The sequence below is a fragment of the Carassius gibelio genome, chromosome A10 (assembly GCF_023724105.1).
Source record: "Carassius gibelio isolate Cgi1373 ecotype wild population from Czech Republic chromosome A10, carGib1.2-hapl.c, whole genome shotgun sequence".
Classification (NCBI taxonomy): domain Eukaryota; kingdom Metazoa; phylum Chordata; class Actinopteri; order Cypriniformes; family Cyprinidae; genus Carassius; species Carassius gibelio.
The window spans coordinates 6,969,374-6,986,338 of NC_068380.1; the positions used below are offsets into that span (position 1 = coordinate 6,969,374).

The 16,965-nt window shown below is 38.4% G+C and overlaps 1 protein-coding gene across 1 annotated transcript; it reads right to left on the reverse strand.

The window, feature by feature from the left end:
* Positions 1-328: 328 nt before the first annotated feature.
* Positions 329-8,722, reverse strand: LOC128020967 (WSC domain-containing protein 1-like). The gene is made up of 9 exons (XM_052607808.1): positions 8,403-8,722; positions 4,926-5,459; positions 4,716-4,830; positions 3,777-3,961; positions 3,431-3,552; positions 2,093-2,264; positions 1,851-2,015; positions 1,439-1,639; positions 329-750 (listed from the first exon to the last, which is right to left on the reverse strand). The coding sequence occupies exons 2-9, from the start codon at positions 5,323-5,325 to the stop codon at positions 398-400; spliced, it is 1,713 nt and encodes a 570-aa protein (XP_052463768.1). The 5' UTR covers positions 5,326-5,459; positions 8,403-8,722; the 3' UTR covers positions 329-397.
* Positions 8,723-16,965: the final 8,243 nt, after the last annotated feature.

Below are 16,965 nucleotides of genomic sequence, written 5' to 3' on the forward strand. Positions count from 1 at the left end.
TGTTCACGAGGGAACATCTTTCCCTGATGGAATGAATGCATCTGTGTTCATTGAAGATGTTGTGACCTTGAGATTCCGAACGCGCATCAGAAACACAGTTTTCAAATAAATACACTTTGGATTTTAAGTATAAAGGCACCTGTCATGCCAAGGACAGTGTAATCTGCTTAAGGTTAATATTAATTTTGAAAGTGAAACTGATACTATGAAAGCTGATCAATTTAATGATGAAACATACTAACTAGACACAGTCTCAACAATGCTATCAAATCTGGTGACAACGCAACATCAAACACAGAGCACAAATAAAACAACAGACAAACAGACAGCAAGAACTCCGTTTTTTTTACTCAGGCACTTTGTGTTTGTGTCCAACAGCAGCTGCGTTCCCAAATCCTCACCTGGGCATGTACTCCTGTGGCAGGCCGCTGAGGTTTCTGTCTCTGAGGGCTTTATCTACTGTACGGATGTATTTGTCTATACGAGCTCTCATCTCAGGGGTGAAGGGGTCAAATGTCAGGCTGCGGGATCCAGAGCGTTTAAAATGGCCATCTCTGTTGCTCTCAGTGCACAGTAGTCTTTCCTCAGAAATGCTGGTGTTCAGAAAAGCGCTGATGGTCTTTAACTGAGGGACTAGATCTTTCTGTAGATTTTCAAAGTGAACCACCAGCAGGTGGTGGGCAAACCGCAACCAGGCCAGAGCGTGAGACACCCACCAGGATGAATAGCTGTCTACAAACTCTGACCACTCTGTGAAGGGGAAAAAAAGCATAATTATTAGATCTAAACTAGCATCTCCCACAAGCTTAAATCTAGGACTGCATGGATTGGGGATGGAACAAATAGGGAATTTTATGATAAAAAAATGCAATTGCGATTTAAAAATAAATATAATAGATACCGTATTTTCCGGACTATAAGTCACACTTTTTTTCATAGCTTGGCTGGTCCTGCGACTTATAGTCAGGTGCGACTTATCAAAATTAATTTGACATGAACCAAGAGAAATTAACTAAGACAAATGAACCAAGAGAAAACATTACCGTCTCCAGCCACGAGAGGGCGCTCTATGCTGCTCAGTGCTCTTGTAGTCTACACTGAGCAGCATAGAGCGCCCTCTGGTGGCTGGAGACGGTAATGTTTTTTTTGGTTTTTGATTCTAAATAAATGCGACTTATATGTTTTTTTCCTCATCATGATGTATTTTTGGACTGATGCAACTTATACTCAGGTGCGACTTTATAGTCCAAAAAATACGGAAAATAAAAACAGGTGTGGAGGAGGAGAAATAATTAGTATCTTGATTTTTAATGTTTTATTTTGCTTTTGTAAATTATTTTAAGTCAGTTTGCTGAAGCCCCCCTGGATGAGACCCATTGCTTTAAAATGTTTGAATATACTGTAAGGATGAAATAAATGCAGTTTCTATCATTAGCACCTTTGCTCCTCCAGTGAACATCTGACGCATATCCCAGGTGTCCAGCACACTTGCGGTTGAACTCTGCCATTAGAGAGCGATAGGGGTTTCGCATCAGCAGGACGGCTGAGTCGAACATTTCGATCTCTCGCTGGCCGCTTTCATGAGTCTTGACACAGATGACTCTCCCGCTCTGCCAGTAATCCTTCTCTCCTTTAAAACCTGCAGAGACGTGAGATTGAATCTCCATTCAGAAAAATCTGAGCTGAGTCTCCATTGGAGAGGTTAAAGAGATGTCATTGTTGATTGTCTTTCTTATGGGCAATGTCTAAAATTGCGTTACTGATGAGTTCATTTTCTCACTCCTTCAAACTCATAACAAATCTCAGAACTGAAAGTGATGAGTTTTTAACTGTTATTAGTTGACTTTCACCTTTGTTGTACAGCGATCCATCAAAGTAATAGCTGCCGGTGTAGAATCCAGTGGCGAGTTCAATCAGGTGACGTAACCAGGTGTTTCCTGCCCCTGGAAAGCTGGACAGGGCCACGAGAGTGCTGGACTTCTGGGGCAGAAATCTCCTTTCTTTGCACATTGCATCTGATAGAACAGATGGTTTCTGTTGCAGCATTAGTTCTTAAAGAGACATAAAGTTTGAGTAACATGTTGTAGGTTACCTAGCACAGGAGTACTGTACACCCAGTAGTAGTCAAGGTCATAAGGAGAGGTGTGATTTGTCTGGTTGCCCCCCTCACACATGTATTCCTGTTCACTCATCTGGACTGTGAAGAGAAACGAGACATGGCTGCAGAAACAGTCGTGCCCTCTCAAAATGGCCAATGGCAGGTCCTGATAAGGTCACACAGAATTTAAAGGTGTCAGATAAAGGAATTAAATTATCATTATTATTATTATTATTATTATTAATATATTCTTACAGTGCTGACCATTAATATTGGCACCCTTAGTAAATATGAGCAAAGGTGGCTGTGAAAATAAATCTGCATGGTTTCTTTTTGATCTTTCTATCAAAAGATCCTATCATTGAACTAAAACAATTTAAAATGGGGTGAAAACTCACATTATGAAATCAATGTTTTTCTCTAATGCATATTGGCCACAATTATTGGCACCCCTAGAAATTTTCATGAGTAAAATATAAAGTATATTCCCATTCATACTTAATTTTTTTCTTTATATATGGTGTGGGTGACTACGAGCATGAAATTCTCCAGCCATGACTTTCTGTTCCACAGGATTATAAATAGGACACAAAGGCCAGATTCCCTTAATCATCCATCACAAAGAGTAAAACCAATGAAAATAGTTCTGATGTGCAGAACAAGATTGTTGAGCCTCACAAAATAGAAAGTGGCTGTAAGAAAATAGCTAAAGCATTTAAAATCCCCATTTCCGCCATCAGAGCAATAATTAGGAAGCTCCAATCAACTAAAGATATTACAAGTCTGTGGAAGAAGAGGTTTGGTTATATTGTCTTAATGCACGGTGGGGAGGAGACTTTGAATGGGCCAAAGACACAGCTGGAGAATTGCAGAGATTAGTAGAGTCTTGGGGTCAGAAAACCTAAAAATAAAAAACAAACAGACCCTACATCAACACATCAACACAACAGTTGTTCAGGAAGTTTTCACTAATCCAAAAACAAACTCTAGCATATTCAGTTGTCAGAAATGATTAGAACTTTGAATGGGACTGGCTTCTATGGTCAGATCAAAAAAAAAACAGCAAAACCCACCAGATGTGTTTGGTATAAACAGGAATACAATTTTGAGAATTTTTTTGAATGCAAGATCAAAAAGATAAACCATTTGTTTTCACTCTCACCTTTGCTAATATTTACCAAGGGTGCCATTATTAGTGGTTGGCACTGTGTTAGTAGTAGCAGAAGTAGTATTAGTAGTATTATTCGTAAAACATATTATGTTTTTGTAGTCTAATGACACCCTAAAGAAAACACGCTTTTATGGATGGATACAAGCATTTGTGAATTGGACCTGATCTGTACAGGTCTCTATACACTGCTGAGGTGTGTGTGTTGGCTCCGAGGTCTGGATCAGGAAGTTATCAGTAGAGTTCTTTGGCTTCTTGTAACAGCCATGGTAGTGAACAGCTCTGTCTAAGAAACATTGAACAGAAAACAGATGTCGTCTTACACAAAGCCTCAGGTGAGCTCATCGAATCATACTCTATCCAGGTCTATTTTGGTCATGGGTTCTGTCCTTTAAATTAGTTCTTCTCTTCATTATTTACAAAAAAAATAATCATAATAATTAAGCATGTCATATGTGTGTGGCCCATTCATGCACAATTGCAATCGTGTTCTGTTTTGATGTTACTAACATCTTCTCTGTCCTGGAAGTCGATCCTCAACTCTGTAAACAGACATGCGTCCCACCCCTCCACAGGGGGATCCCTTCTCTCCACGGCAATCCAGATTACAGTCCTCACCCCGAGCCCGCTGGGCACAGACCCGATTTCCACAATGGCACTCTGCTCCATACTCCAGCCCAGCATACCGGAACCCACTGCAAAGAGGGATTGTTCACTTAAAAAAAAACAATTATAATAATTGTAATTTGCTCACCCTCAAGTTGTTCCAAACCTGTATGAGTTTCTGTCTTTCTGATAAACACAAAGAAGATATTTGAAAGAATGTGGGTAACTGAACAGCTGATGGTCCCCTTTGCCTGCCATAGTATTTTTTTCTACTTACTACAGAAGTCAAAGTGAATCATCAACTGTTCAGTTACCTACATTCTTCAAAATGTCTGTTTTTGTGTTCAGCAGAAGAAAGAATACAGGTTTAGGGCAACTAAGCGTGAGTAAATGATCACATTTGATTTGTGTGAACTATTGAGGGAATTCACATAGACATGCACATGAATATGCTATTTTATTGTATTCTTTTCTATTTTATCCTGCTTTACCAGTCTTATCTGGTCGGAAATACTTCTGCGTTGAAGAATGAGGTGGAGAAAAGCATCACAAAGTACCTGTTGGCATTTCCTGAAGGAAGCATGTTTTGAGCAGTGATTACATTTTTTCTGACTTTGAATATTCCAAGTTGATTATTTTAGAATGGAATTTCTGTATTTGAAATGGCTTAAGCATTTACATGTTTTTAACACCCTTTCTAATGCTGACTGTGACTCTCTGGATGAATTCCAGGTCAGCCGGCTCAAATTCTGCCACCTGCTTCTGTTGATAAACACTGAACACATTCTTCAAAAAGAACAGGGTTCCTTTCATTTACTCTGGGTACTTTCTCTAAGACGTTACCTCTCAGAGCAGGTGTCCTGACACAAGGCGCTGGTCATTTTGCGGAAATCATAAAGAACGGTCCCACTGAGTGCATGCTCCGTTTCATTGTTTATAAAACATCCGATGTAGGTCCCTTGAGAAAGATTTTTTAAATAAATATAAAACGTTTAGAATAATACGTTTTTAAAAAAATCTCCAGTTTAAGATGGTTATTTTATAAACCATTACCTTTACGTCTGTCTTTCTTATGTGACAGACTGTGTTCAGAAGAGCTTTTCTGTTCAGCATAACCATGGAACCAGTGACGTCTCAGATGCCTGATCTCTAGATTACGAGATCTGAGGTGCTTCAGGTCCTTTCTGTTTTCTGTCTGATCAAGAGGTTGGTTGTCCATCTCTCGGATGACAGTCCTCCTGTACAACCACCTGGTAGCAGGTACCTCCATGGATCTAGGTGGCGCTGCTAGTGAAAGTAGCGGCGCGGTATCGGTTTCTTTCTGAAATTTTACCACAATGGAGCGCTGAAGCAGTAACACACTTCCTGCCATGATGTAAGCCACACCCAGAAAAAACAGAAGCAGCTGAGCCCGCCTTAAAAAGTGCTGAAGTCTGTAGAACGGCTTGGCCATCCTGGTTCAAACCATCCGGATGGATGTCAAACAAGATCCTTTTACGTATACAGGACAAATAAATACAAGATTATATATTCTCTGATCTTCATCCTTTAGCTCTTGGTCTCGACAGCATCAAGAGTTCACAGGACCTGAAATAAATAGAAAAGTATGTCAAGATCAGACAATCAAATAAAAACGTTCTTCTTTAGATTAATGCCCTTCATTCAGATCTGAACACTTAATATAAAACAATAGTGAAATACTTGTCGTATTTCTCCGTTCTCAGCAGAAGATGCTGATAAGGCTTGTTGTGACCCAGAAGAGGCTTCAGCCCTCTGGGGCTAATGAGCTGTTTGTGATCAATTGCTTATTAGTTGATGAATCGAGTCTAATGATCATTTTCCCTTTTGATTTATTTAAACGTTCGGAAACAACCAGGAAAATGAAGAGAACCTGCTAGTAGGTATGAGGTATGAAAACATCTACAGAAGGAATCTCTGAATTGTCTGTGTTTTGTTATTTGTTTGTGCCTAGAGGTTTATGGGATGTGAGTTGTCTGTCCATCAGAGTGATGGGTTGGATGAAATTTCTGCCCGTGGGAGGGGAGAGCTGAACTTCATGTCACAGATCATAGAGATCATTCATATTGCTGACAGCGAGAAGATGTCGAGATTCGTCAGTTATGAAGTAATGTGTCGGAGGAAATCATCTGTTTTGTCAGAGTATTAGTAGCCTACACTGAAAAAAATTATCATGTTACAGTAAAAAACTGTAAAATGCTACAGTAAAAACCTGTTCATTGGTTAACATTAAGTTTCTATACTGTAAACGGTGAATAACTGTCTACATCTAATGTTAACATTTTTACAGTAAAATACTTTAAAAATGATGGTTTTTGGAAGTGAAAAAGTACAAGTCAAAAAATATTAATTGACATGCAGAATTCCTTGCATGACACTTCACATTTGATGGTTTTTTCGTTTAAAAAAAAAATCTTTTTTTCTTATCAGTTATGTACATTAAGGTTTTATCTAACACCTAATGTTGTTAAATTAATGTTTATTGCATTATTTCGGTATTATGTTTTAGCATGAAGGTGTTTAGTGTTTGTGTGAATGACACTGTGCACCTATACTGTATATCAGTATTTCCCTTCTGTTTGTGATGAGCTTCCATCATGTGATTTTCTCATCACCACCTGTTTTTGGGTGTTGTCAGTGTATTTGAATGGTACATAATAGATATTAGTATTTCAATAGGTTGGTATATTAACATTATATCAGTTAATGGAATACTTTTTTTTACTGTGAATTTAAGACATTTCAGTAAAACCTAAATGTTGAAATGTATCTTTTGCGGGTAAAATTTGGCGACCACAGCTGCCGATATTTTACCGTAAATGTTACAGATTTAAAAAAAAATTGCGTATGCTTTGCAACTGAAATGATCTCAAATCTGATACTATCTGTATTTGATTAGCGGAAAAAAATAAACATTTTATACTTAGGAATCTATGTTACAATCTCTAATCTATGTTACAGCGAGGCACTTATACTGTACGTGAATTACATACTGTAAATGTTAACCCTAACGTTAATGTTAAATTAAATTTAAATTAAATGTTAATACTAATTGTTGCAATAGTATAGCCACAAGATGTATTTTAACATGATTTCAGTGTATAAATCACTTATAAATGTTTTCTGTTTAACAATTTTGTTAAAAAAACTATAACAATTTTACAGCTTATTTGTCATGACAACACTATAATCATCAAACCCCAAAATGACTGTAAAAATTACTATTTAAAGTTGTAACAGAACAATTGCGTTTGTAACATTATAAACATCATATTGCTGTTTTAAATCTCCCAGAAATGGGCTCAAATCGCTTCCATTTTAAAAGTGTGTCACTGTAAACCTTTGCAGTTTTTTTAAAAAATTTTTTTTTTTTTTTTTTTTTTTATAAGGTAACCAATATTGTGCCACATATTTTATCAATTGTGCTTAACTCGTGCTAAACCCAGAATATTCCTTTTAATTCTGTAAAGTTTAAAGTTAAACTGATCAATCATTTTGATAGCATTCTCTCCTAATATATTACTAATTTCCATCAGGATTCTACAAATAACAGCGAAACAAACGGCATATGGCACTGCTTGTTTAAATTAATCATCCAATCTGAAATGCTTGAGAGTTCATGTCATGTAGAATCTTTGGAAAACTGTCTTTGTGCCAAGAGGATTCTCCAGGAATATAGCACTTGTTTCTAGACTTGTGTTATATCCCTGCAGTCAACTGTGCAGCCTAACATAGAAATGGAAATCATTTACATTCTGATTGAAAAACCTTTATCTTCTTGATGGGAATGAGAGGTCTGTCTGATGATCAACATAAAAAAAACATGTTGTTTGTAAATCAGCACATTATTATTTTTTTTCTTCTTCTTATAGCACCTTCTCTTTATTCTGTTTGCTTAACACATCACTCAGCATGTATTTAGAAATGATTTAAATTTTATTTTAGTTTATTTAGTTTATATTTTAGTCAGGTAAGGGTTTGTTTATCTCTGCAGAACTCTACATCTGTTTGTTATTATATTAGTAAGGCAGGAAATTTCAATCTATTTAGAGAATACGTTGAATTTCTTCAGTCTGCAATAGAAAAAAGTAACATTCTTTTATAAGGTCATTTAAAAATGCACTTAAATGTTAAAAATAAGCATAAGTTATGACCACAAAAACGAATCAGTGTTCATCTATTCATCTATACATTTGTCCAGACGCAAACTGTCAATAACTTGAAGAGAAACTAAACTCAATGTTTAGACAATTGAGTTTGACGCACAGCTTCACATAGACTTTTATTAATTTACTGCCATTTCAGATCATTAACCTGACGTTATCCTTGTGAGCAGAAGACAACGTTAAATTAACCGTTAATGTCAACCGTTAATACAAAATAGAGCGAGAGAAGACTTCCCTGTGCTCTTTCTGAATTCAGTACGATATTTGTTAGTAAATTATGTGTTAAGCCGCGTTCAGATACACATCTAAGAGTATTAGATTATTTACTCAGAAAAGAGACGTTTACCTCTGTGAGTGTGTTGCCTCGGATCTGTCAGACGCGAATGTGTCCAGCTCACGCGCTCTGTGCGTCTCCCGCGCTCGGACGCGCGCTTCCCCTGAAGAGAGTCGGTGATTCCTGACTGACTGGATGGAAATACTCACCAGCTCTTCCCCGATGCTTAACTCTATCTGTCGATTACAAAGAAATGTTTTCGTCGCATGTTTACCGGTTTCTAAATCGCCTGCAGTTCGAGACGACTTTTTGTGTCTCTGCGTCTTTTGAAGTCGTTGGAGAAAAATTAGAGAATCGTGCCGAGTATTTACCGACTTAAAACTGCGTTGTTGTTCCCTGGCAACGTGTAAAACATGGACTGAACGTCTGCGATTAGATGAGCTCGTGACAGAGCAGGCGCTGATGTCAAGCTTTACACCTGCTTCAGACTCTCTGCACACACACTCATTTACTTGATTGCACTTCATACTAATGTCTATTAAGAACATTAACTATAACATTATAATGGTTCAAGATTTTTAGAAAATTGAATTTGAATAATGCTTTGAACAATTCCTTGAACTGAAGCAAATGATTCGAGTTTGATTCTCTGTTGAAACATGTCATATTTCACCCTCACCACAAATTATATCTTGCATAGAGAAAATGAAACCTATTTTTAATAGTTGTAGCATTGTCATATAACATAACAACAGAAAACATTTCCAACAAATTTTAATTAATGCAAAAAAAAAGAAAAAAATTAAAATAAATATATATACACACACACACACACACACACACACACACAATACAATGTATTGGACTCTTGACATTCTTGTATTTCCATTCCCAACTCCATTTGCCATAATCCCATGCTTAGGGCTAATAACCACCACCAGGTGTTCCCCATTACCACTCCCCTATATAAACTGTGTTTGGACTCTCTAATAGTGCGAAGTCTTGTTTAGTTCTGTCTGGCATTGCAGAGCGGTTTTCCTAGTGTTTGTTCCTTCCGTGTTTGAGTTTGGATTGTTTATACCGACTGTGATTCTCTGCTGCCTGCCCCGACCTCAGCTTGTTTCTGTTTTTGGATATCCCTTGACATACCTGACGCTGTCCTTTGATCATTGCCTGTTTGATCATTCTGATAATAAACCACTTTATATGGATCTGAACGTCTCTGACTCCATGTTACACTTAATGTGATGAATCTGCTGCCTCCTCCCTGATTATCATCGGCACCCCGTCCTAAATTGCCATCCCTGACCAGGCTCCTGGGTGTGGGTGTGTGAGAGAGGAGGGGTGCTGGAATGAGCCAGGGCTGGCGGCGTGTGATGGGGCACACATGATGGAAATGGAGCCTCATCACCACGGCTGTTTACAAGCCCAACGCGCCTCTCCTTGAGAGACTGGTCTCTTCCCCGTGCATGCACACTGGTGTCCTCGGGGGTCCAGGAAGTGTGCGTTGAGGGACTCCCGCGCCACCAGGACGTGAGCTGCCGGACCCGCGGTCCGGACGAAAACCGCACCTTACATGGTCTTCGTGCCAGGATGCTGGGCCGTCTATCCCCTGCAAGTGCCATGGCCAACGAGAAGAATGCAGCAGCTAGAAGAAGCCGCCGCCCCTCGCAGCCCGGCCCGGAGAGGGGACCATGTGCGGCCGCCTGACACCGCCCCTTATCTGGACCCTTCCTCCATGAACACTGCCCGACCCACACGAACCACGCAGCACGGAGAGGACACCAGATCCTCTGTTTGTTTTGGACACTTTTCCCATTTGGCCACTTTTATCCCATGTTTTACTTTTTTTCTGTTAACAAAAGCCTCTCCGAAGCCTGACGCCACTCCCACTGTGTCTGTCGTTTGCTCCTCCCACCACAATATATATATTCCATGTGTTGGAAATGTGTTTCCAACGGCATGGTAGTATTATAGTTTGTATTGCCTTAAAATCTATTTTGTAAAATGTATTTGGACAGGATGATTCTAATTTCTGCATAAGAGTAATGAGAATCATAATGGTGCTTTATGAAAAATGTAATTTTTTTTTTTTTTTTTTTTTTTTTACAATTCTCATTCTGTATTATTCCTCCCACTCAAACAGTTCTAGCTCTCAAAATGCCTCTTTGTAAAGCATTACACCATTTGTGTATTGTTGATTTAATTTAGAAAGAGACCCTAAAAATAAAGAGGGAGACAAACAAGCACACTCTTATACAGCTCACTGAGATGAAATTTCTTGACACTTCATCATACCTCAGAACAAAATGAAGACAACTCACACATTCTGTCCCCACTCTTATATAAATGTCTGGCAATTTATGCATCTATTCTTCCTCTATTCTAAATACACACAGTGAAACTGTAAAAGATCATTTTTAAATATTTGAGCATGTTTAATATCCTTGGCAATTTTGTGACATCACAACCAGTACTGTGTGTAAGTTTCTGCCACATAATTATATTTGCCCAATACTGTTGTAGTATGTCAAAATATTGTACGTTCCATAAAACTGTTCTCCTTAATTTGAGATATTTAGAGTAATTTTGAGCAGCAGTCATCTATATGAGTGACTCATGTCCACAAGGGGCTTGTGTGCCTTGCACTCATTTTGTTAATCTGTTTTTGAGGTTTGACCATCAGGAACACTGACTGCAGAGCAGTGTGTGATGTTTTCAAGTAATTATATTGCACTTATGTTCAAGGTCAGGGAGCAGTCAACAAATTGATTCCATTTGGTCCTAGCAGCTTGGCCCAATGGGGAAAAACAGATTAAAATCTCTTGATGACCGCACACTTGAGGGCTCCAGGCACTAACCGCAGATAATCAGCTGCCCTGCACATCCCTTTCTGATTTGAGCCATACACACCCTAAAAGGCTGTATGTCTTGCTCTGACTGTCACACTCTCTTTTTTTGCGACCGTTTAATTTTCTTAGGCTGTTTCAAAAACAGCATCTGATGTGACTTTCACAATCCGTCAAACAGAATTAGTGTTCAGGCATGCGAGAAATGTGCAGATCATTTTCTGTGCACTTCTCATGGTTTCTGGTCTAGACCTGGGTGAAATGATTAGGCTCGATTTTTAAACATCAAAAATGCTGATAACCTGCTTAATTTTTCTTGTTGGCTCAGGCTGGAAAATTTGCTGTTTTGCTCTTATTTATAGATGTGTTAACTTTACTCCAGATGTCACAATCTAAGTGAAATAACTGACACAATTTTTTACTTACTATATAATATATGATCCAGTCCTGGATGCTGATTGGCCAATAAAGCCTTCCAGTCATACATGCATGTACAATAGAGTGCTTTAGTGTCCATTTTTTTCCATTCCTTTTTCTCATAAGAATTATAAAGAAAAAAAAAACCTCTCCATTAAAGCGTTTTAATCCAAGGACCAAACCAACCAGCTATGAGGTGAATCACAACATTACAAAATTTTAATTTGAAGCAAAAAAAATAATTGAAAGCCAATAAAAAAAGAGATGGGTACAAGACAGCTTTAGTGAAGGAAAGAACTACAATACCATGAAGCATTACGAATGGCATAATTATATTAAAAATGATGAAGAAAATGATGAAGGTAATGTAGTTTTTCACCACATATTCAGGTGTTAAGCATGATTATATTAAAAATGTTGAAATAATGTGAACAGATGGATGCAACAAATGTATATACCTTTGATTAACAAACTTAGTATTTACTAACAGTATATCTGTTTTTAAAGGTTTATAAGAATAAAATCCAGTAAACAAAGCTCCACTTTAGAACTGTTAGGTTTACCTAGCTCAAGTAAATCGCACCTGAAGTGACAATGTGAACAGAACACAGAGTTTTAACAACAGACTTTCTGTTGCATTATTTCACCCAGTGACCCTGAGAAAAACGCTTTTATTAGGCCAGAACATTCGATGGACTATTATTATCTGCACTTTTTTAAAATCCTTTTCTTTTTGTGTCAGTAATTATGCGTAAAGCCCAGTTAAAGACTGCCTTCATGTTGGTGTTTTGTCGAGTGAACAATGTTTTTGTGTGCTCAAGTCTGTCTGTAAATGAAATAGAAGAAAAGAGTGAATAAAGCCAGTGGAGGAGTGTTTCTTTCTCTGACTTTTTCATTCCTTATTGAGCGTCTGCTGTCTGGAAGCACTAACCATGCTAATGAACAGACTAGCAATGAAGAAAATGCTATTAAATTACATCACTGAATTGATGACGCAACTTGTACAATTCAATTCAACTTTGATCATATACATAAAGAACCAGTGTGATCTGATTCTCAAACAAATTACTTTGCTAGCTCAAAATATGCCTACTTCCAAAATATATAATATGCTATAATATCTGAATTTCATCCGTTCTACCCATTTACCCATCACTTTTATATTAGTGGTTTTCTATTGTTTTAGTTATATTTAGGGTCACATCATTTTTAAACCTGCACCCAGACAAAAGATTCTTGGAAGGAGATCTTCATTGGTTTCAGCTCCGGTGAACATCTCTGAATTTGTGGAGAATGACTTTTGTCCTCATGAATTCAGGTGAAAGAGTGATTGCCGCTATTGCATAGTAGATCTCATCATCTGTGTTTTGGGCTCACTCTTCAGACAGACTGCCTTATACATGAGAAAGATCCCTCTTTGTACTCTGAGGGGTCCTGCTGTCTCTGTCTCATCTGGATGGCAGTCATGCCCCGACTATGTTTTATACTACTGAGGAGATGCCTCAGGTCCTTCTACACACACACACACACACACACACACACACACACACAGGCTTGTGGAAAATATTGGCCTGGAATTCAAATGAATTTACAATAGAACAGGCAGAGGCCTTTGGCCACTTCTAGTTGAAACCACTACAAGCTGTTCTTTATCTCTGCAGCATTTAAAAAAAATCAAACCATTTCATGTGGGTTCCTGGGAAACACAGGCATACAAACAAAAAATGTGATTTAAAGTCATGCAAGTAAACAAAACATCCGGAGCCAAGGTGATTTCTAATATCTGTAAATATAAGCTCCCCTTTTCAAAGGACTGGAGGACTTTCATTTGCATTTCCTGAATATGAATTTCTTAAAGGAATAGTCTTCTAAAAACTGAACATCCTGTCATTTAATTGCTTGACCTCATGCTGTGCTAAATCCATAAGCTGTTTACTGTGGAACAGAATGAATTGCATTGTGTTTAATACCAAAATCATGCCCTCCATTTGAGATAAGCCGTATGGAAACCGTAAGCTTCATTATACTGATGGCAAACTCTTGGCTGGAGATATAAAAGGCTCAAGACTTTTCCCAATGATTCTGTATAGAGACAATGGGGGGGAAATAACTGGTAATTTTCAGTTTCAATTGTTTATCTCCATGTGTTTGTTTTGATGCTTTATATTTCCTACACTATTGTCCGACCAACATAAATAAGAGTAATCTACAGCTGTAAATTTAAAAAAGCATCTAATTTAAACATTGGTAGAAAAAAGATTGTGTCTGCTAAGTAAATCTGATCTGCTAAGTATATTAGATGGGAAGAGAATGTCAAAATAATTGAGACCAAAAACAGAATTGACCACTTTCATTTAGTCATTTTGTAGGTATTTAGTAGGTTTGATTGTGCTTGATGGAAGTCCAGCCAGAAGACCATTGCAGTAGTCCAGCCTAGAAATGACAAGGGCCTGGACAAGAAGTTGTGCAGCATGCTCCGTTAGAAAGGGCCTGATCTTTCTGATGTTGTGCAATGCAAAATCTGCAAGATCGAGCGGTCTTTGCAATGTGGTCTTTGAAGGTCAGCTGGTCATCAAAGGTTACACCAAGATTTCTGACCGAAGTTGATGGGGAAATTGTAGAAAAGCCTAGCTGGATGGAGAAATCATACTGTAGAGTTGGAGTTGCAGGGAAGACAAGAGTCTTTGCCAGGCTGAGCTGTAGGTGATATTCTTTCATCCATGCGGAGATGTCTGCCAGGCAGCCTGAGATCTGTGCAGCTACAGATGGATCATCTAGTTGAAATGAAAGATAGAGCTGTGTGCCATCAACATAGCAATGGTAAGAGAATCAATGATGATGGGACCCTGTGATGATGTGTATATAGAGAAGAGGAGGGGTCCAAGAACTGATCCCTGAGGAACCCCATTCACAAGTTTGGGTTTGGATACCTCCCCTCTCGAAGCCTCCCTGAAAGACCTATCAGTAAGATAGGATTCAAACCAGCGAAGTGGAATCCCTGTGATGCCCATTGATGAGAGGGCAGACAGAAGGATCTGATGATTGACAGTGTCAAAAACAGCAGATAGATCCAGCAGAATAAGAACTGATGATTTGGAATCATTTTTTGCAAGCTGCAGGGCTCCTGTGACTGACAGTAGCATAGTCTCCGTTGAATGGCCACTCCTGAGACCTGACTGTTTAGCATCCAGTTTGTTGTTCTGTGAAAGAAACAATGATATCTGGTTGAAAACAACTCTTTCAGGGGTTTTCGCTATGAATGGAAGGAGAGAGACAGGTCTGTAGCTTTTTGTAAGAGTAGTGTTTAATGTAGGTTTTTTAAGCAGTGGGGTTATTGAGCCTTCTTCAATGCAGTGGGGAAGGTGCATGTGAGGAGAGATGTGTTGATGATGTGTGTGAGTGCTTGTAAAAGTGTAGGAGATATTGCTTGGAGGAGGTGTCAGGGGATTGGGTCTGGAGTGCTGTTGATCTTGTTGTGGAAGTATGAAGATTTTGCAGTATGGACTTCAGCAGAGAAAGATGAAAGCAAAGACTGATACTTGTACATCCTGAGGTCTGATGTATCTTTTGATTTGCACCATTTTCTCTCTGCTGCCCTGAGTTTGGTCCGGTGCTCATGAAGAACATCTGATAACCAGGGGTTAGAAAGGGTAGCCCGTGCTGGCCTGGAGTAGAGATGACAAATATTGTCTAGACAAGAGTTTTATGTAGAGCATAAAGTGTCAGTTGCTGCATTCACATCCAGAGATTAGAAATGGGTTGGTGAGGGAAGAGAGGAGGATACTACGGAGGAAAGATGGGAGGGGAAAAGAGAGCGAAGGTTTCGTCTAAAAGTAACCGATATGGGGGGTGGAGACACACAGGTACCAAACTGTAGTTTAAATATAATGAAGAAATGGTCAGAGATATGTAGGGGTTTTACCAGAAGGTTGTCTGCATTACAATTACATGTGTAAATTAAGTCAAGTTGGTTTCCTGATTTGTGTGTGCTTGTTGTGGTAAGTCATTTGAGATCAAATGAAGCAAGGAGTGAATAGAAGTCTGTAGCATAAGGCTTGTCCAGGTTAATGTTGAAGTCGTCAAAGACTAAAAGTGGACTGCCGTCCTCCAGGAAAGCAATTTAAAATACAAACATCAACGAAAATGCTAAGTTCAAATAGGCAGAAAATGAAATCTATAGCAAATCTATATACAAGTATTATGCGAAACACTCATGTGCATCAGAAAAGTATGAAAGACATTGTCAGCATATTTCACCTGTCATCAGTGGTTCAATCTGAATTTTATGAAGCAACTAGAATACTATTTGAAAAGCTTATAAAAGTTGCTGTTTAACTGCCTCTGCTTAAACTGCAGTGAACTGTATGTATACTGTAGGTGCTTTGGAGTTTTGCACAATGTAGGTAGAGGCACGTTTTAATTTGTTTCCCCACAATTCTGTTTGATGCTGCCTCAGTCTTTAAACTGTATTAAACTAACACACGGTATTTTTGGGAGCTAAGATGTTAATGAGAGAACGCACGACTGGTTTACGATTGAGCTGGGTAAATTGTAATTGTTTGCTCCTGCCTTTCTGAGTTTTATTGGCTTAGTTCAATAATGAAGTGGCATGAGACCGGCAGTGATGTCACTGGGTGCCATTAACCTTCACCAAGCAGCTTATGCAAGTGATTATCAACGTATAAAACTCAAAGTTATGAACGTAGTGCCAAAGATGTGAAAAATCTGCTGTGAAATGATCCATATATGCAGCACTGTGGGCACTCAACAAATTCTATGAGTGTAAAGTGAGGAAATATTTCAGATGTGATAAAGCTGTAGTTCACGCAAAAAAACATTAATCTAGTTATGCAATAAGAGTGTGCTGTATTGTGAATAAACCAATCTAGGCTCATTGGAGAAATGTGCTACTACCTACAGTACATTTTTGTAAAGCTCCAAAAACATATACAATTCACAGTAGTTTCCAATTGAAATGAACACTGTTGGCAATACATCAAGTTCTGTTCCTCACAAATTGATGAGGAATGATTACAGGGGCAGATTGTTCATTAATAAAGACTTCTTTTCATGTAGTTCCTTGCACAGAACTATGACCTCAAAACATTTTCCCATAGTGCATCATATGTAAACAAACACATTCTGATGTTTACATCACATAACCAGCTCCATATCTATGGCATTTTCTGATGTAAACTTGCTCAGTAGCTCACCTGCTACAGCATTACACTTGATGTGGAGCTCTAGGGTACAAGTCCCAAATAACATGAGACATGGTAAAAGAAAAAAACTCAAAGGTTTGTAGAAGCAAGCAAAAATGGGATGGTTGGTTATGTTTGTTAACAACACTGTCAGATTAGCATTTAGAC

Bases quoted from the DNA above. Each gene is read 5' to 3' on its own strand.
- LOC128020967 (XM_052607808.1), bottom strand. From the start codon at position 5,325: ATGGCCAAGCCGTTCTACAGACTTCAGCACTTTTTAAGGCGGGCTCAG. The intron at 3,553-3,776 runs GTTAGTAACATC...AATGTTTCTTAG, and splicing joins ACTTCCAGGACAGAGAAGAT to ACAGAGCTGTTCACTACCAT. The intron at 2,265-3,430 runs GTCCAATTCACA...TGACCTTATCAG, and splicing joins TAGAGACCTGTACAGATCAG to GACCTGCCATTGGCCATTTT.